Source organism: Eurypyga helias, unplaced genomic scaffold (assembly GCF_000690775.1).
Source record: "Eurypyga helias isolate BGI_N326 unplaced genomic scaffold, ASM69077v1 scaffold14438, whole genome shotgun sequence".
NCBI classification, from domain to species: Eukaryota; Metazoa; Chordata; class Aves; order Eurypygiformes; family Eurypygidae; genus Eurypyga; species Eurypyga helias.
The window spans coordinates 1-20,380 of NW_010267793.1; the positions used below are offsets into that span (position 1 = coordinate 1).

General features: G+C 41.1%; 1 protein-coding gene across 1 annotated transcript in view; it reads left to right on the forward strand.

The window, feature by feature from the left end:
- The first annotated feature begins 8,053 nt into the window (after positions 1 to 8,053).
- Positions 8,054 to 20,380, forward strand: part of LOC104514032 (microtubule-associated serine/threonine-protein kinase 2-like) — a 66,456-nt gene continuing 54,129 nt past the window's right edge. Inside the window, exons 1-4 of the mRNA XM_010157563.1 lie at positions 8,054 to 8,141; positions 10,617 to 10,821; positions 12,267 to 12,358; positions 19,015 to 19,090. Of these exons, the coding sequence (XP_010155865.1) occupies positions 8,054 to 8,141; positions 10,617 to 10,821; positions 12,267 to 12,358; positions 19,015 to 19,090 (461 nt within the window). The remainder of the gene's footprint in view (positions 8,142 to 10,616; positions 10,822 to 12,266; positions 12,359 to 19,014; positions 19,091 to 20,380) is intronic.

A 20,380-nucleotide genomic window follows, 5' to 3' on the forward strand; every position in this document is an offset into this window, starting at 1 on the left:
TAAGGTCCCTTCCAACGCAAACTATCTTATGACATACTGTCTCTTGGGTATCATTTCAGTATGATATACTGTCTCTTGGGTATCATTTCAGGCAATGCTGTGCAGTAAATTGGACACATTTTGAGATTGTAAGCTTAATAAATCGTGATATTTTCCAGAAAAATGCTTCAAGTTTGTGTAGTTGGTATTCGACTGTGATATTTTATGTGCAGTCAAAGCTCAGTCGTCTTTGAAAGTGCAGGCAAATGTTATGCTTCTACAGTGGTGTGATGCTTGCACTAGTGTCCCCATGTCCATTACTGCTGGCTGTGTTTACGTAGTACTGAGTTTATCACTTAAACTACTTCAGAATTAATAGAAGATGTAAACATCACGTGATGTGTCTTACTTGATGGTGAAGGCAGAATTAATAGAAGATGTAAGCATCACTTGATGTGTCTTACTTGATGGTGAAGGAGTTACTTCTGGCATCCTAAGACACTACCTGTGAGCGTGCACTAGAGGAGAGCTGCCGGGACCCAAAGACCCGTGGACCTCTGTAGGTTACGTGTTCTGTAGGCACATCGGAGAACAGTCTTTCCCCGAATCTGTGATTTCTAAGGAAACTAGCTTGAATCTTGTGGTGCCATTTGAAATTACGTATTTCCAATATATTCTTGTTTTCCTGTCCTTTAATTTTGTTCCAGTCTTGATTGCATGGTACATTAATATGTTACAATTAGCAGACCTAATTTAAATTAAGCATGATTGCTATGGAGTGTGAAGACCTGACTTTCTGTGAGTGTTTGCATTTGTTTTCCTCTTTGTCTTCTCTCTTGTACTTTCTGCAATTTTCATGGGTCTCGTTTGGTTTCATGCTGGGTTCAGACTTTGTGGTGGAACAGAACTGGTACGGCAAGAAAGCTGGGGGGTGACAATACCTGGCTCCCAGAAATGTATTTTACAAGAATCTTTTACTGGTACAGAAGTAGGCTAATTTTATTGAAGTCTTATCTTTATGTCTCAGAGAAAATTTGGGCCACGTTTGCTTGCGCTTGTGAGTTTGTGCTAAAGCTTGTTACACATAATTAGTAAAAATAATACCTGTTTCTAGTTCTTTTTAATTATGAGTAAGTACATGAAACATTCAAAAAGATTTTAGAGGTTTCTTCATTTGTGTTCGGATCCCATTTTAGAAGAGGTATGTTTATTAAATATCTGCTCTTTTAGTAGCTTGGGCCACGTTTGCTTGCGCTTGTGAGTTTGTGCTAAAGCTTGTTACACATAATTAGTAAAAATAATACCTGTTTCTAGTTCTTTTTAATTATGAGTAAGTACATGAAACATTCAAAAAGATTTTAGAGGTTTCTTCATTTGTGTTCGGATCCCATTTTAGAAGAGGTATGTTTATTAAATATCTGCTCTTTTAGTAGCTGTGTAAATTACGGCTCTGTGATTTTAGCAACAGTTTTCTCCTGATTCCTTTTTGTCATCACTGCTACTGTCTTTATTTTTGATACATTCATGTATTTGTACTTCCTGCTCTCCACCATCTTACTGTAAGTGGAATTGATTCTGATTTTAATCTTCAGCCTTCTTAAGTAAATAGCTTTTACAACAAGGGTACTTTCTGAGGCAGTGGCAGAACGGCGTTACCCTTTGGCACGTGCTGCAGCCAGCCTGTAACTCTCAAGTCGTGGCTTTTAACGCTTGTGTTGTTCTTCTGCTTAGTTTTGTGAATGATTGTTTCAGCTTTGAGCTGCTAAAATTTCAGAAGTGTGTGTATCTCTTTGTAGAATGCATTTGTATAGCTCTTAAGCTGGAACAGCCATCCCGGTATGAAAAATTGATAGCTGTTGGATAATGAACGTTTGGCTCCGATAGCACCTGAGGTTTACACAAAAGATTGAGGTTTAACATGTAATCAGGCTTGATTGTTCCAGAAACATATCCTTGCTGGAGATCTGAGGGCTGCTCTTTGTGCCAGGGTGGGTCTGCACCCTGGGCCCCTTCCTTCTGCTGCCCTTGGTGGTTTCATTGCTCCAGTAACTTGAAATGCCTTCTACAGGCAGATTTCTTCTTGTTTCAAAGGAAGCTGCTTATTTGGTCTGTTATACACTGCAGGAGGGTTTCTAATGTAGTTTTGTAAGTCATTTTTTTATGTTCCTTAAATTTGTTGGTTTAAGCTGAAGCAATGGTTTATCAACAGACCCGCTGCCATGAATGATTAAGGACCAAATAACTGAATACTTGACTTGAAACAGTGTGTGGTGTATCTTTGTGTGAATTTATACCAGTTTTACTTACTACACTGAGCATTTTCAGTGTCCACAGAACTCCAGCTCCTGTCTGTCAACATCTGTGACATTTAGAGCTGACTCTTGCCTGGGTATCCTTTTTCCCTCTGCCATTCAAGGAGTGTATTGATTAGAATGGTCCCAAGCAGTGTTTCTTTTAGCAGAGCTGGAGGGAACAGACTGGGCAATATGTATTCTCTCCCGATACCTGTTTGGGATTAAAGCAGCACGCCAGCATGCACGTCTCACCTTTATCTTGCCTTGGTAGGGAACTACTCTGCTCAGCACTGTTGAGTCCAGACACGCAAAGCATGGCACATTCCTAAGACAACTTAGTCCTGAACAAATGTCAAAAGTTTTGTAGCTTGCTTGTGAGATTACAGTTTTGTTAAGCCGGGATATTTTCCCAATATGTCCATTAGACAACTATCAGCCTGCCTCAGGTGTTGCTTGTATTTGTTAGAATTATTTTTGCGGATTTTTCTCCCATCTTTGTGTGTGTAAACATAACGAGTGGCAAATTGTTTCCAGTGCTTCTGTTGGAAGGCCTTGGGAGGCTGAATGTTTGTGTGTGCGCACATACACGCGTTTTCATGCTTTCATATGGAGATGTTTTTGCCCCTCTTGGAAAAATGAACCTTCCCTCATTGGACTGTCTTTAGAAGTAACCTGGCATTAAGAAATTGTGAGTAAGTTGATACTGATTTTTGGGTATGTTGGGGTTTTTTTAGGAAGCTGCAAAGAGTTGGGAAACGTTATTGCTTTAGAAAGGAAAGGGTCTTGTATAATGAAAATACGAAGTACATTCGCCTTTTAGTTTAGAGGCAGAAGTATAAATCTGAAGTATCATTGTAAGGTCGGCAGATTGAGACTGAGACTTTGATTTGCTGGATCTACATCATTATCTACTATGGTTTGAATAGGGGAACTTGGAATTGTTTACCTATTCAATAAATATTTTCCTTATGCATTGAAGCTCTGCAACGTTCAGAAAGGGAGAGCTGCAGTCCCAGTATGATCAAAGAACATGGTTCTCGTAGCAGGTGATGGTTGGAGCAATGCGTGAGTCAACAAGGTAGGAGAGATGAAGGATTCAATGTACCAGTTGGGGAAAGCATGGTAATATATGTTGCAGCTTACCTTGGATTTTTTTTTAAAGGTCAGATATTTTGGTCCCTTTAGCTTCTGAGATAAGTCCAAAATATCTATGAATGCTTTCTGACAAAAGCCACGTAGAACTGAAAAAGGGAAGGATGGTGGTTTTACACCAAAGCTACCTGAAACAGTGAGGAATTGATTGTAGGTGAGGACTTGGGGAGTGGATTTATGGTCTAACCACGTACTTGCCCTGGTCTCTGCTCTTCTGGCGTGTATGTCCAGATGCGGTGCCAGGTTCTGCTCAGGCTTTTCTGTACTCTAATGGATTGAAAAGTGCTTGCAAGTTAAATATGCTGGGTGGTTCTTAGGAAAGTTGATGTTGTCCATCCTGCCCCTTGGAGAGCTGAGGATGGCAATAAGTAGGACTCATTGCTAAATAGCAGTAGCACCGGGGATGGACGCTTGACCCAGCACCCGTCAGCCTAAGAGTTTGCCTAAAAGCCAAGGTTGGACTGTAGTTCCAGCCGGTATGAAAGCATACCGTAAGCATAAAGTGCTGCCAAGCAGGCACAAACCCCGTAACTCTTCAGTAGGATTGTTACTGTTAATCTCTCTTGTTGGAAAGAGGAGTCTCACGAACAGGGCAAAACCTTCCCAGTGGAGTGGAGGAGAGCACAGGGCCTCTCCGCCTCTTCTAAACTACAGTTTGGGAATAGTCATCTCCAGCAGCGGGGGAGTCCTTGGTGCAGACCAGCTGCTGGCTGGCGGATGGGAAGGATTCCTAACACCTAGGGACTTAAGCCTGCAGCTTGGGTGCTGTTGAACCACAAGTGTTCCTACATGAAACTTTTTTTTTCAGTTTCCTCCCTGAAAACAGGGAGGTTTAGATTAGATATCAGGAAGACATTCTTCACAGAGAGGGTGGTGAGGCACTGGGACAGGTTGCCCAGAGAAGCTGTGGATGCCCCATCCCGGGAAGTGTTCAAGGCCAGGCTGGATGAGGCTTGGAGCACCCTGGTCTGGTGGAAGGTGTCCCTGCCCATGGCAGGGGGGTTGGAACTAGATGATCTTTAAGGTCCCTTCCAACCTCACCCATTCTATGATTCTATGATTCTATACATCCCTGTTTTTGGAGGGAGAGCAGCATTCAGAGATAGATGGCTAGATCAAACGGATTTTTTTTTTTTTTTTTTTTAAATCCCATGCTCTGTCTGTACTAGGGTTTCCTTAAAGTAGTGTCTGTGCTGGCATTTACCCTATCCAGCAACAATTTAAGACCAGTCAGACCTGACAATTTGTATGAACTAGAGGAATAGCTTTTCGACTCCATCGAGTTGTGAAAATCTGTAGTTACAAAGGTATCATTGGCACATCACCTTTTATGAGCTTCTATATAATCTATTGCAAAGTTCTTGGCTGTGAATCATCACTAGAAAATAAACCCTGGGTGCCTTTTAAGGAAAAGATTACCTTTTGGTTTGAGTATTTGGCACAGGAAAAGTGTAGGTTTTATCACCTGAGAGCATGGATTTGGACTAACCTTCAGAATAGGTTTATTTATTTATTTTTAATTTGGCAAATAATTCCATTGCAAACATTTTAGTCCCATTTACATTCATAGTGCCCCCAGCCTGGTTATTACTCTATGAAAAGTTGTGTAGAAAAGGCAACGCCATTGACATACTCTGATTTGGAGATTATTTCTAAAATAGTGCATTGTTGGAATAGCTTTTAAATTAGATGTGTAATTTATCCTCACACTGAGGTTTGAAAATGCAATTAGCTGATTAAGAGCTTATTTGTAACAGTTTCTGATACTTAAACTAAGAAAATGCTCTGAAACTAAACGAAGAGAGCTGTTCATGTTCTATGTGACAATCTGAGTGACTTTTCATATTGTTTCATGCAAGATTTATGTTAAACCTCCTCTTTTGAATCCTGGAAAATGGTTTCTTTTCATTTTCAGCTCGTATGTGTAGCTTTCTGGCTGCATCTTCGGGGAGAGTGTTTAGAGTGGATTTGTTATCACCCACCTGTACATCATCGTAAGCCACACGGTTAAAAGATTTGAAACAATATAAAATCACTTTGTCATTTCATTCCTGAATTATTTTGCTTGACTTTTTTTTAGCAAAAAGAATTGTGATAAACTGTTTTCTGTGAGAACTGCCGAATAGAGAGCTATTTAAAAAGCAGTTATGCTACGTGAAGCATTTAATAGTAGAGATGGAGGAAATGGGAAATGAAAGTACGCAGTTATGCTTAGTTTTCATTAAATCATCCTTTCGCACTTTGTGATGTAACCTCATCAGTACAATGCATAACACAGCTGAAGTAGGAGATAGTAATGCTTGAGAAGGTCGGTGTACGCTTTCTCCCATTAAACACTATATCTGTATTTATCCTGGGGCGTCTCTTCCATAATCAGAGAAATGTTTTTCCTTATTTGTTTTTCTTTTTGTATAAGAACAAAGACAGGTTTGGAGGACTGTATTTGGGAGGGAGAAATATTTCAGAGTAAAGTGGCTTGATTTAGTTGAGAATGGCTGTACCAGTCACTGTAATTAGTTGTGACATTTCATTTTGTTTGGCTGCGCAGAGTTGTTCCGATGTTGTTAATAATGCAAAAGGTCTGGACTGTGCAGCGTGGTGTAAGCAGGTGTGCGCCAGCCTCTAACATTAGGCAAATTAGACATATATTTGGTGTTAACTGGTAATTTTAGCCTTTTCTTTTGTAATTTCTTAGCTTGAGGTGATGCTGCTTCTTGGATCTCGGCTCTAAATGAAGTAGAAGGGCTTATCTGACATAGGGCTTGTTTTACCCAAAAAGAAAATGGTTTTTCATGCAATAAATTAGTTCCTAAGATGTTAATTTTCCTTAAAATAAAAGGACCAGTGTACATCTAACTTGCTGCATGGTTTCTAACTCTTGCATTGTTGGACTCCTTGTTCCCTTCAGTTGTGTGTATGTTACCATGCTGAAACGTGTGGCGTTACGAAAAAAGGCGTTCTTCATCTGGTTTACCTGCCATGCTCTCTTTGGGTATTTGTACAGGAGTGCAGCCCACATGTTGGAAGTTGACCACATCTTCAGAACAATGGGCAAAATTCCTTTAGGTTCCAGAGTTCAATCCTATTTGCAATTCTTCTTTAAGATGGGGAAAACAGGAATGCTGCAACCCAGTCTCAAGGTCAGGGGAGTTGGGGTTTGACCTTATAAAGGAATGGATGGCAGGGAAAGGCTGTCTGGAGATGCACTGGGGAAAGAATCCATAGTCGTTTAGTCTGAGCAAAGTAACCAGGATGGAATCCATGTTAAAGATGGGCTCATGGGACTTAGTGCCAGGAAATATATACCATTTTCTTGGGTGACACTGGGAAGAGGATAGTTTTGTGTCTGTTGCGATGGAGAGTCTGCCTGCCGTCTTTACTTAAATTTGCTTGTGCTTCCATCCGTCAAGTCTTAAGTGAGTGTAACTGTATTTCCTTAGGAGAAAAGAATTCTTTATTGTAGGATTGTGCAAACCACCAAACCTAGACCATGAATAATAACACTTTTTTCCCAGTTATTCTAGGATGAATAACTTCTAAACTATTCTTGAACATGAAGAAGAAAAAAAAATATCAGTTGAACCAGATGCTTACTTATTCTTATCTATTTTAGAGAACTAATTATCCCTGTTGTTGGTAGTGCTAAAGCTTACAAAATTGCTTCCATCTTTGAATTACTATAATTAAGACAATAACTTCCACATCTAGTTAACATTGCTGCGCAGCTGGTGCACTCATTGACATGCAGATTTTGGATTTTGTAAATTTTCTGCCATTGTGAATAAAAATTTTAAATACTTATTTTCATTTCCAAAATGTCTGTTTCTCATAAAGAAGTCTTTGTAAAGCAAATCAACTGAAACCAAACTGGCGTAACATCAGTGGAGAATCTAGTGAAGTTTGGTTAGGTGATAGCACATTTTAGGAAAATATGTAACCACAGGTAGCTGTTGTAGGTATGATCGCTCTGAATTTTGGATCCCATTTCATAGGGATTTGGGCTTGCTGAACTCAATTTCAAATCTGGAATAAGTCTGATGTTAGACTTCTGAAATGTTATTTTGAAAAAGTTATTAGTTAATGCCAGAGTTGATCAGACACTTTCACAACCTGAGGTGGTTTACAAAACCCAAACTCTGTAATTAAAAATCACTAATATGAATAAAATGCATTAGTGGTTACTAACCAAAACGTGATTTAGGCTATACTTTTTTCATACATCTTTTTACTTGAAGCTAATTCCTATGAAAGTCTGTGGGAAGACTCATGCAGTCGGTGTAGATCTTGTTTACTTCGTATCCAGCAGCTTCAACTACGAGAAATTTTTCAAGGCCCATAGATTTAGATAGGTTTTGAGAAACTTCTTTATCATTATTAATTTTTAATAACCAACAACGCTATGACATTACTTGATAGTGGTGGCTGGTTATTTATTTTCAAATCGGTTTTCCCTGGCCCTTGCTTTCATTGCACAAATGCCTCGTGGACATTAATCAGTTTTGCTCAGTGAGTTAGAGATGTCCCCTGAGTAAACTGCCAAAATAAAGAATCAAATGTTGATTTACGCTGAAACAGAAACATTGATTTCTTTGTTCAGACGGCAGACGCCTCTGAAACAAGGTGTAGTAATGGCGCTCGTGCTAGAGGCTCGACGTGGAGTTGCCTGTTGGTCAGGAGGAGGTCTCTTGGGGCGCCCGGCCTGCGTGCGCCTCGCAGGTACGCTGCCGAGTGTTCTCATAAATCACCCGAGCCAAGGGTGCTGGCTCCAGGGCACATTGCAGTGGGTCCAAAACCAGTGTCCAGTTACCAGGCCCGCGTCCGACATCCCGCAGTGTTTCGTTTCAAGAATGCGCTGGGAACGCTTCAGTACACGTAACAAATGTTATTTTTACTGCAGGCAGAGAAGTTAACTCTAGAAATAGCAAAAGCGCGGTTTCCGCAGTGGTGGCAAAGGCATTGTCTCGAACACTTTGACAGAAACTATCCGTCCTGCTCTCCGCGTTCAGAAATAAATCGCGTTGCTCTCCTGCTCTGACAGCTTTCTGGGCCGGGGTTTGGCAGCGTGGCTCTGCGGCCTTGGGGGCACGGGGGGGCCGCAGGGGTGCTCTGAGGTGGACAGCCCTCCAAATTGCTCAGCGAGCTGGAGCTCGGCCCTGCAACTCCGGGCAGCACAGAAACTCGGGAAGACCTGAGGGGGGGTTGTTCTTTGAAATTATGAAGTGGGAGCTGAGGGTAAAAAATGGTTAACAAGACCCACACCAAACTGTGAGAGGGAAGGAGGGTTGGGGTAAGGCTCGCCTTGCATTTAATGACAATGCAGAACTTTGGCTTATAAACAAATAATAATGCTTGGAATCTCTCCGGGCTGGATAGGAACTTATTTTTTTTCTATTTAAAATACTTAGGGATGTGTAGGCAACATTTCCCTTCCTACTTTCTCCTTCTACTCCTGTTTTCTTATTGAATTATTTTTAGGGCAAGGAAACACATAGTATTGTTTGGAGATCTTGTGAACAGTAATGAACAATAATTAATGTGATTTAAAGGGTTAATGATACGGTCTCCTCATTACCACTGCCCTTGTAGCTCAGCGATGAGCCCAGAACCGTCTGTCTGGCTGAAGTGCATCTTCCAGGAAATAATTTTTTCTTCATTTGAGCTGTTTCTGCCAACACTTAAATTGACTGGTTTGAATTTCCTTGGCACAAAGCCCTGGTTAAAGCCAGCTTTGCTTCTTTCATATTTAGCTCTTCTTCTTTAGCAGGGGCTCGAATGCTGTTGTAGTGACTTCTTGGGGGAGGTTGCCCAACTGAAGTCTTCGTGTTACCTCCTTCCTTCCCCCTTTTTTAGTATTTTTGTGACTAGCTGGACTTCATCACTCTTGTTCTGCAGTTTCTCTGGGATTCCAAGATCTATTAAAAGTTTTGTGTATATATTCAGAGACCTCTTCTCAAGCGGTAGAGAGAGTGTTTGTGTTTGTATGTTTTTCTCATCATATAAGATAGATTCAAGATATCAGATTTTCTGTTTGTAGCCTCTGTGTTTAAGCTTTGCCTTGTTACCAACACACATGGTTCAGAGAAATGCCTAAATGGGCCTAAGTGGTATTCCCCTTCCCAGGTTAGAGATCCAGGGCAACTGAAAGTTATCCAGTTTTGGGAGTGTAAAGAGAATAATTTTTTATTCCAAACTTGAGTCCAACCTTTCATTCCAAGCCATTCCCTCCTCTGGGTACATTTGTGTAAACCTGACCTATTTTAATGGGCCTCAGCTGTGCTCTTCAGCCACTTAACCCTTTCTCTTTTGGTTCCTTATCTTTGCAAACACAGCAGAGAAAAGGAGTTTGTAAAACTCTGTTCCATCTGGCAAATGCAGGCAAGCAGTTAAAAAGCTCTGAGTTTGGGACAGTTCATGTTCCCCGTTCCACTGTGACTTAAATATACCAGTTTTCCATAGCCAGCTCCAGACATTGCTGTGGTAAAGTGTATTTTAAGACCTCTTTTTAGCAAAGGAATATGCCCATAGACGATGGAGCTCTGTTTTCTCGTTGTACTAGTGGTTTATGTTGAGCAATATCTTAAATTCTTAGTTGATAATTTGTATTAAAATGCCCCAATTTTTTTATTTTCTTAAATAGTAATATATATTATATTAGACTTCTCAGGACTATTGTGTTGCGAGAAAGATTTTCTAGTAATATAAACGTAGTGATTATCTAATATTAATGTTGGAATTGAGTGTTCTGTTTCTTTCAGCAGTTACAGGAATAGAGTAACTGAAAACATATTTTTAAAAAATCCATGAACTGAGATTTTAAGCTTCTTAAAATCAGGCGATTAATTTTTCCATACAATGTATACAATGGCAATCAGCTTTTGGATGGACTGTTGTTGAATAATACATGAATGTAAATGGAGATTGTATGGAATCAGTTGGATAATACTGAGGAATGCTTTAAGTACACTAAAGAACCTGAATAGCCGTTAATGGTGCTTCAACTTTATTACTGTTTGTAATATTTGGCAGTTCAGTTGTGGTTTTTTTCTGCATCGAGTTCTCTGGTTTCCTATAGAACAGCAGTAAAAAAGCTTACAAATAATAATAGCCAGAGGCACTGTATCCTGTGGCAGCACTACAGTTCTGCATTGAACTGCAGTTCGTGGCAGTCTGAGCGTGTCCGTTGTTGGGCAGCTCTGGAAGACGGGCCGATGTGGGAAGGACAGAGGCAGACGTCGGCATTTGGAGCTCAGTATGCCAACAGGCTTGGTGTGTGCCGGCGGTACCCAGCTGGGAGCTTCGTGGGACAACTCTGGAGCTGGGCTGGCGGTGCTTGTTCCGCCTGGGCTCAGCCTGCCCCGCTCCTGTCTATTCTCCCACCCCCTGTCAAGACATCTTGGTTTGGTTTTACTAGCCTGTTTTGAGAACTACTGAAGTAAGCAGAGATGTTTCTGCCATCCAAAAAGCGAGTTAGGGGTAGAATGAGTAAGTATGTAGCTTTAAAACTTGGTCCATTGTGACATTTTGCTGGAACTTGGGACTGACAAGAGGAACAGTGGGGATCAGAAAATGATTTAAATATATAGGTGCTTTTCTTCACAGCTCCCATAATTAAAAAGATTTCCCTTGCCTGTTACAATTACTTTTACCATCTGTAAATGTTTGTTGCTAGCGATCTCAGGCTGGGAGGCAAATGGAGGAACACATCTTTCTCATTTGGCCAAGTTCTGAAACTCTAGTGGTCGGGGGTAAAGATCCGAACAGCCTCATACAGCAGTGTTGCTTTCTTTGGTGGAACAAAGTCATGGCAGTGAGCGGAGCTGACTCTGCAGGGGGCTGGAGGAGGGCCACAAAGATGCTCCGAGGGCTGGAGCCCCTCTGCTATGGGGACAGGCTGAGAGAGTTGGGCTTGTTCAGCCTGGAGAAGAGAAGGCTCCAGGGAAACCTTATAGCACCTTCCAGTGCCTGCAGGGGCTACAAGGAAGCTGGGGGGGACTTTTTGCAAGGGCCTGTAGTGACAGGACAAGGGGTAATGGGTTTAAATTGAAAGTGGGGAGGTCTAGATTGGATATCAGGAAGAAATTCTTCCCGGAGAGGGTGGTGAGGCAGTGGGACAGGTTGCCCAGAGAAGCTGTGGATGCCCCATCCCTGGAAGTGTTCAAGGCCAGGCTGGATGAGGCTTGGAGCAACCTGGTCTAGTGGAAGGTGTCCCTGCCCATGGCAGGGGGGTTGGAACTGGATGGTCTTTAAGGTCCCTTCCAGCCCAAACCATTCTATGATTCTATGAAACCTGCTTTGCGGAGTTTTCTGTCGGGATTGCCACACATGTTCGCAAAGGTTCTCGAATCTCACGTTTTGTCAGTGATCCTGCTCATCTGACGAATCGTGCTAACACTTTGCTTCGTAATCTTAACTCTGCACTAAGGAATACGCTCTGGATTCTTACAGTAATAACCAATCATTTTAACAGATTTATTTCCTAGGTTGGGTATTGGTAAGAATTTCTGAAGCACTCTGGGGTATTTTACAGTTTTTGCTTTTTGTGTGATTTGCAAAGCATGAGTTGCACATATTACTGTGAATCAGGAATGTGCTGTCAGCTATCAGTGCAGCAGGAGATACAGCTTTTATACCGCTTCCAGCATATTAACACTTGTTGCTGACAAAGTACATTTTGTCCCTGCGTGTTTCCTTCTTTGCAGGGTCAGTGCTGATACTGAGAGTGTGAGGAAATACCAACCCAAACACTGAGAGATTCCTTCCTAGCTGAAGGACATTCTGCAGGACCTGCCTTCAGGTGCTTTTGTTCATTTGACCGTGCCATGTTGTTTCTCTTTCTTTCAGCTGTCGGACAAGCAACAGAAAGAGTTTGATCGTAACATCTAGCACGTCTCCAACTCTCCCGCGACCACATTCCCCTCTTCATGGGCACACAGGTAACTCCCTGGGGCTGCTTTACCTGGGAAACATTAGGAAAAATGTCAGTGTTCATTGGAGTGAGTTTGCACATGTTGATGATCTACATCAAAGTATGCTTTTCGGAACTTAATCTGACTGTGGTTTTTCAGTTTTTCTAACTTGTAAGAGTTTGGAAGTACAGTTTGAAAGTAAATACTGGATGTCCTCATTGGTTTTTCACCTGTTTTTTACTTTGCTATCATATCCTCCACTCCTCCTGGGGGTCTCAGCCCTCTAACATCCTGCAAAATGTTAGGAGATCAAGGTAAAAAAAAAATGAAATGCGTTTAAGAAAATGTCTTGTTTTGAGTCTCCTAGCACATTTAACTTGTGCCAGTGATTTAACTGCGGTTCTCCTGAGAAGAAACATTCTGCTTGTCTCTGTACGCCTGCAGCAGCCCATTCACTGTGCAGTGGGCCATCTTAACGGTCTCTCTCTGCTCCTCTAGAGCAACATGAGAGGTTTAGCTGTTCTTCGTTTACATTATTGTCAGCTTCACCTCACCAGCAGCTGGGAAATGCTCATTTCAGAGCAAGTGGGCAACTGCTTGTTAGTCATCGGGGCAAAGTGTGTGGAGATGCTGTTTCTGTGGGAAAAGAAAGAAGGATTGTTCAGCCTACAGTAACTCTGGATTTTCAGAAAGGGTCAGATTCAACCGCTTGCCTGAGCAGCATGTTCCCTTGATGTTTATTGCTGAGGGAGGTAGGTGATATGTTCCTACCTTCTTTTTGATATTTCAAAATGCTGGAGAAGATGACGATTGGGCTTCAGGTGTGGCCCTAACGGGCACGAGTCAGTAGCATGAAAGAGCTTGAACGTTTGTGGCCCATCATCCACAGTGGAGCCTGTCTGGAATCACATCACTGCTGTGTATAAGACAAATAACTTGTTTTCATTATAATCAGACTTTCCTCCTCTTACACAGCAGTATGTTCTGTAAATACTTTCTGGAGATGGAAACTAAGGAAATGCTGAGAAAGAACAGCCAATTGATAGCAGCTCAGCTAGAAGGAGCCATCTGCTTCTGTTTGCATCTCAAGAGGTGACATCCAGGGAGGGAAAAAGAAATTGTTCAGGGATGCCCATGAAATCCATAACCACCCTATGTTTTCATAAAACTTTGTCATATTTCCTTGGGTTGCTATGAAGTCCAGTCATGGAAGCCTGGGAAGTTAACTTAGTGACACTGTTTTATTAAAACGGCCCATGATTTTCAAATTGAAGTGTTAACAAAATATTTAAAGTAGCATGTTAAAAGCATTTTCTTCTTGCTTCTGAGTCTCAGATAAAATACAGGGCCAAAAATGTGCATAGGGCAATTCCCTTTGCTTCAAACTCCCTTGGTTAGTTGTGATTATGATAGTGACAGCTTTGTAAAATTTGGTTTCAACAAGGCATTTTTCCGGGTACAGATTCTCCACTTAGTTACACTGTGCTCTTTATTTTGTTCTTAGAGTGGATATATATATATCGGATGTATCAAATTCTAAATTAGCTGTACAAGCCTTTAATTAAAGTGATGGAGAAAAATGCTCATTGGAATATGGCAGAAGTGTCCTTTCTTGTCAAATTAAATCAAGATGCTGACGTGATCATTGCTCAGAAAACAAATGCAGAAATGTTCACAATAGAAGCAGTTATATTTTCTTTTGATTGGCTTTTCTCCTCTGTCTGTTTAAAAATAAAAAAAGAAAAATTGCTCTTAGTGGTTTTGATGCTGTCCCAGGTTTTCTAAGCTTATCTTTTATTAGAAGACTGCAACTGTGTTCTAGAAACCAGAGTAACTAATCAGTGGTATGCCATCTTTCTTCAGCAGCAATTGTCAAATATTTCCATTTTTTGTTCTGGTGTTGCACATGGGATTTAAAACTATTAATTAAAAGGATATCCTTTGTGACCTCCAAGAATAGCCAGTGAAACACAGGAAAATTATTTGCAATTCGGGTTCTCTACCAGTACTATGTTCAGGAGTCTTCCCTGGGAAAAATAATTTATTCAAGAGACAAAAGTAGATGAAATTTAGAGTCACAAATATTTTCTTAAGAAATATCATATATGAGATGTGAATTTGAGAACAGGCTGTGATATTTGTTTAGTATTTGAACAGAATCTATCAATCTGTTTGTTCAGACACATACACTGGTAAGTTACTAAGACATGCTGGAGCCTTTCCCTGGCCTCCTTTGTCTCTTCTTGCTGCCCATTCTGAACCTCTGTAATGAATCAAAGGAACAGCAAGCACGCAGAGAAATCGGGGAGGCTTTCTGAAGTGCTTCTATTCACAGAGTACTCTAAACCCATGTCCTGTTTGGCACTAGCCTTAGGACTTACTCTTCTGCATGTACCATAGAAGTTAGTGGGTGTGATACAGCACAGTCCATCAGGCAAACCTGCCTCCTAATGAACGCTGACCCAGGACAAGACACTGTCTGAAACAGCATCCAGATAAGATGCCAGGCAGCCTCATATCATAGAAAATTTAGAGGAAAAGTTATACTTAAGAGATCTCAACATTGGAGATGGAAGTACAGCCAAAAAAATGCAATTCTGCTGTGAAATCACTTCTGATTCAAGAACGCTTAATGGATTTGAAGTGTGATAATTCAGTTTTCAAACTGTGTGAAATAACGTTTTCCAAAATGAGCTGGGACCTTCCTATGGAAAGCTACAGCTTGTTAACTTCATGGAAGGTCATCCTGCTTATCTAGTCTCCCAGGCGTGGATTGAAGTGACCAGTTTTAGAGTACAGGTTGAAAAGCCTCCTTTTATTCTAAGTTAGCAAAATCAGAGGGGGAAAAAAAAAAGGTTTGTATGTATGTTCCTTATATTTTTTGGTATTTGTTTGAATCCATTTTTCAAATCTGAAAATTACAGAGGTGGTGTGTAGAGTACACCTGTGAGAGCGTACCCATCATGAGGTTGATCACTGTATTTCCAGTAGATTATATTTTAAAGTGAAAAGCTTAAAATCAATCCATTTTGATTTATAAAACCAATCAATTTTGATTTAGAAAATAAAAATTTTTTAGATTTTAATAAATTTGTAAATAAATAATGACTTTATAAATCTAATTCATTTTGTAAAGATATTATAATCTTCATAATTCCGCAGGAAAGAGACAGCTGGATGATTGAGGTTCAGGCTGTTTTAAACTTCACTTTCCACAGCTGTAAGGTAGCCAGGTTGCCCGCTGGCTTCCAGTGTAGGTGCTTGTCACCGCTGGGACCAGTGTCCTGCTCCCGTCTGTCATGGCAGGTGGGGGCGGCTGCTCGCCAGCAGCACGGTGGCACTGGGGGAAATAGTTCTGCTTTTGCTGCAAGCTCAGTTCCACCGTCTGGCAGAAAAATGGCTATTACTAAAGCCCTTATTTATTTGTTATTTTCAGAGTGGGCAGAGTATGTAACATACTGCTCTAGAGCCTGCCCTGGTTACCTATTTCATGGGTGTGATACTCAGGTGGTGTGGGAACTACATGTGAAAGAGGTGGTACACAGGGTGCTTTAAATGTTTTTTTGGTCATTTTAAGATTCACGTGTGCTGGAAGACAGCTAATTCTGCAGTACGCAGGAAGATCTTTAGCTGCTTGTGTTAATATTAGCAAATACTGTTAGTGTGTCCTATGTAGGAGACCACAGCAACTTCCTCCTTTCTGTGTGTTTGTTTTTACAAATCTCAGAACCAGGTTTTACAAAACGGTTCGAGTGTGGGTTTTTGGATTCGTTATCTACCTGATGAATGTCATGTCTGTAGATGATAACTGAAACTTTCACCCATCACCCGTAAGGTCCGGTTTTGTACTTGGAGGGTAGCAGATGTACAAATGCTTTGGCTGCATCCTTCTTTCTGTGCCCGGAAAATGTAAAGGTTCATGCCTGAATTATTAACGTTCCTGTAACTGTGTTGATTTACCTAATGGGTAATCATGCTGTGTAACAGCCTCCCTTGAGACAGAGCTGTTCAGGTTCAGTAGCAGCCAACTATAACCCTTGAGCAACAGGGGGATTTACCTCTGCTAACACAATAAATAGGGTTTCGATCAGCCTTGGTGAACGAGACCATCGCACGAAGGCTTCTCTTATTAAAATTCCTTCAACTATAGCAGATGCAGCAGTACTGGGAAATTTTAAGGAAAGTAGTAATTCCCCTTCTCCCTGTTGTTGTTTTAAAAGCTTCACCCAGACTTGAATTGAGTAGAAAAACTAATTGCTTTTCATTTTAAAACTAGAAACAACTCACAGGGGATCCAATTAAAATTCCAGTGTCTGGAAGGAAATATGCCATGTAAATCTGAAAAAGTAGTTCCTTAAAAATTAGTAGTATCTGTACCGGATTGTGCAGGCTCAGAAGAATTAGAACACCCGCATACTTAATTTTAAAATTTAAAAACTGTCATTACCCCATTTCCTCAGTTGTTCTGAAATCCTATTTTGATCATAATCTGGAAAGTTTACAAGAGATTGATGAAGATATAAAAAGGCAATGACAGTTCATGGCTTGTTTATAACAGCATTGGTCAATGGACTTTTGGTTCCAAAAAGATCGTCTCAACACAGCAGGGTTTGTCGGCACTAAAGCTTGAAAAATAGGAAGGCAGAGACCAAGGTTCCCACCAAAACCGGCAGCCTTCCTTGTTTTGTTAGAAGAGCTGCATAACCTCAGAAAGGCCTCGCTCCTGCATTTACTCCTGACCTAAACCACTCCTTCAGCTTTCTGCAGGCAAGTAAATACTGGCCCTGACCTTATAGCAGTGTACCAGCTACCAGCACACGAGTGCTTATGCACCGTTGAGTTGTTCGTTTGTGGCTCTGTAGCCTTCTTCCGTCTTTCTCGTAAGCTTGCAGTGCCATCTAGACTGTCAGATCAGTCTTCTCCTGCTTCAAAAGCAGTATAGTGTCTCTGTTTTTCCATTTTGACCAAAATAATTAAAATGAGTGCAAGCTTAATAAATGAAGCACCAGAAATCATCTAGTTATTGATTTCTGATCACTCTTTTTCCCTTCCCACTTGGGATATACTGGGAATGGGATAAATGGTATCCGGTTTGTGTGGGACCTAAATGTGAAAATGTGTCTGTTGACCAGTTACGTAGGTTGCAGGACTTTGCTTGTCCAGGATCTATTCAGTTTTCCTGCTCTTACTTCAATGTTACTTTATTGTCTGTGTACAGAGAAATTGCGGTTGTCGTACGTTTGCCATGCATAGTTTCTCTTCAGAGAAATTGCTGTTGATGTATGTATAGTTTCTGTGCTTGTGTTAAGGATCTGAAAGACCTTGAGAATAGGCCTGACAGAAAGCACACTCGCTGACATGAAGCTTCTAACTCACCCATGACTTCCTAAGGTTTCTGCAGTTCATCTCCAAAGGATTCAGGCTTTCAGAAGGGCTTTCTATGAAATGGTTGCTTTTTCCTTTGAAATAAAACACATTGCAATATATCAGTTACCAACCAAGTGCTTGAACATCATGTGACAAAGCCCAGAGAAAGTATTCTTGTGCCAAGTGAAAATTAAGTGTTATGTCTTCCTCACTGTATAAATTCACTGGAACTTTCATTTTCATGGCAGACATATTACTTCAGAAAAGTGTTAGTTAGGGTGAATGCTGATATATGCCTGATCACCTTACATGTGTGTAGTCCTTTTATCATCACGTGCAGGGTTTTTTTTTTTTTTCCTCGGTGAATTTTGCATTCAGCTTTGACATACATTGTGGAGAAATACTTTCTTACTATTTATTATTCCTGAAGCTGTCATCAATGTCATTTCTAACTCAGGTTTTTCATTGAGAAGTGTTAGGAAAAGCTTTTATATAGAAATTATTGCAAAATATTAAGAGACTCTCTATTGTGTATACATGATGGATCACTCACCTGAAAGGAAACGTACACCTTAAATTGTTTTAAAAGGAGGGAAGATACTGATATATCTATATTAGAACATTTCATAGAATCATAGAATGGTTTGGGTTGGAAGGGACCTTAAAGACCATCCAGTTCCAACCCCCCTGCCATGGGCAGGGACATCTTCCACTAGAGCAGGTTGCTCCAAGCCTCATCGAGCCTGGCCTTGAACACTTCCAGGGATGGGGCATCCACAGCTTCTCTGGGCAACCTGTCCCAGTGCCTCACCCCCCTCTCCGGGAAGAACTTCTTCCTGATATCCAATCTAACCCTCCCCACTTTCAATTTAAACCCATTACCCCTTGTCCTGTCACTACAGACCCTTGTAAAAGTTGCCACCAACTTACTTGTAGCCCCTTCAGGCACTGGAAGGTGCTATAAGGTCTCCCCGGAGCCTTCTCTTCTCCAGGCTGAACACCCCCAACTCTCTCAGCCTGTGCCCATAGCAGAGGTGCTCCAGCCCTCTGAGCATCTCCGTGGCCTCTTCTGGACTTGCTCCAACCGGTCTATATCCTTCTGATGTTGTGGGTTCCACAGCTGGACACAGTACTCCATTAGTTTTCCTTGGCAAACTAATGCTCAGATGATCAAAGACTCACAGCTTCGTATTTTCAATCATTTGTGAACTACAACTTGCAGTTGAAAGTCTTTCTGCACAGTGAAAACTTGCTCTGCTTGTTGCAAATCTGAATGAAGTGTTTTGGTGTTTTTTTTCTTTTACTTTCTCAAACAGGTAGCAGCCCCTTGGACAGTCCCAGGAACTTCTCTCCAAATGCACCTGCTCATTTTTCCTTTGTTCCTGCCCGAAGGTAAGTCAGGATCTATTCTCTTTGGACTGGCAAGCAAATAGCCTATATACTTTTATTTAGAAATGGCCTTTGGGTTAGAATTTTCTGATTGTGTTTTACTTCTCTGATGTTTCCAGTTTTATTTTGTTTTCTTTTCTTTTTTTCTTTTATTATTTTTTTGTTTAGATCTTGGCAGCATTCAGAAAGTATTAGGTGCTTTTCTGACCTAGAAGAAAAAGTAAGTTAAGTAGCCAGTACTGCCCAGGGAGGAGGCAACGTTCTCCCAGAATGATGTCACACAGGGCACGTGATACAACAAATAATTTAGTCATAATGACAGTAAAACCAGTTATAATTAGGATAATCCTATCTTAGTTGTAGTCCTAGGTGCTCTTCTGGCTGAATAACTGAGGTGTATTGTAAGTGTATTGATCTCCTGTGCTGTGTCTGCACAAAGACATAAACGTACCTAAAATGAGGCATGCACAACTGTGCGTGCGTTCATTCCCTGCCTTCTGGCTGGTAGCACCGCTTCAGTTTTCTCTACTCTCTTGGGCATTGGTGTCAAGAGTAAATTAATGCTCTAATGAGGAAAACAGCTGATAATTGAAATTGCAAGTCTACAAGAACTTGGGGAAGAGGAGCAGGATCGAAAGAGCTGACTGTGAAGCTATCACCTGTCCTGCAGCGAGTGCTTGGCACGCCGTGTATTGAACTGGTGGAAAGAAATCAGATACTACAGTGATGGATTTAGTGTAAGGAATAGGGCAGAAAGAAGAAAGACAGCTGGGAGACAAATGGTGTATTGAATGTTGTATCCCAGCAGGTAGGCAGAAAGGGATAATGATACACAAAGTTAAATTTTGTGGAGAAATAAAGAAGAGGGGAAAAGAGATCCCAAGCAGATTATCAGATTCAAGTGTGTGAAAGATATTTTGGATTTTCTAGCTCTGCCACAGCTGAAAAAAACCGTCTGTGTTAAAATGATGGGAGAACAAGAAACATGTGATCGTCCTGAGAGGAAGTAAGTTTTCTGAGATGATAGATTTAGCTTGGGGACTAGTTAGAAGAAGGATAGGTCTCAGACTTCAAAGAATAAAGGGTTAGGATTTGATGAAGTAAGGTGCACCCTTGATCTAAACGGCAGGGAAATCATGGAGTGCTGCTCCGTTGAGGTGATTTGCTAGGAGACCCGGTGTCCTTGAATACTGTTTGAAGTACACTTGGGCTTTCAGATCCTGCGTGAGAAAAAACTGTTTAATAGCATGTGAAATGTGACAGACTGGCTGTGTATTTTCCTGTTGCCTCAGA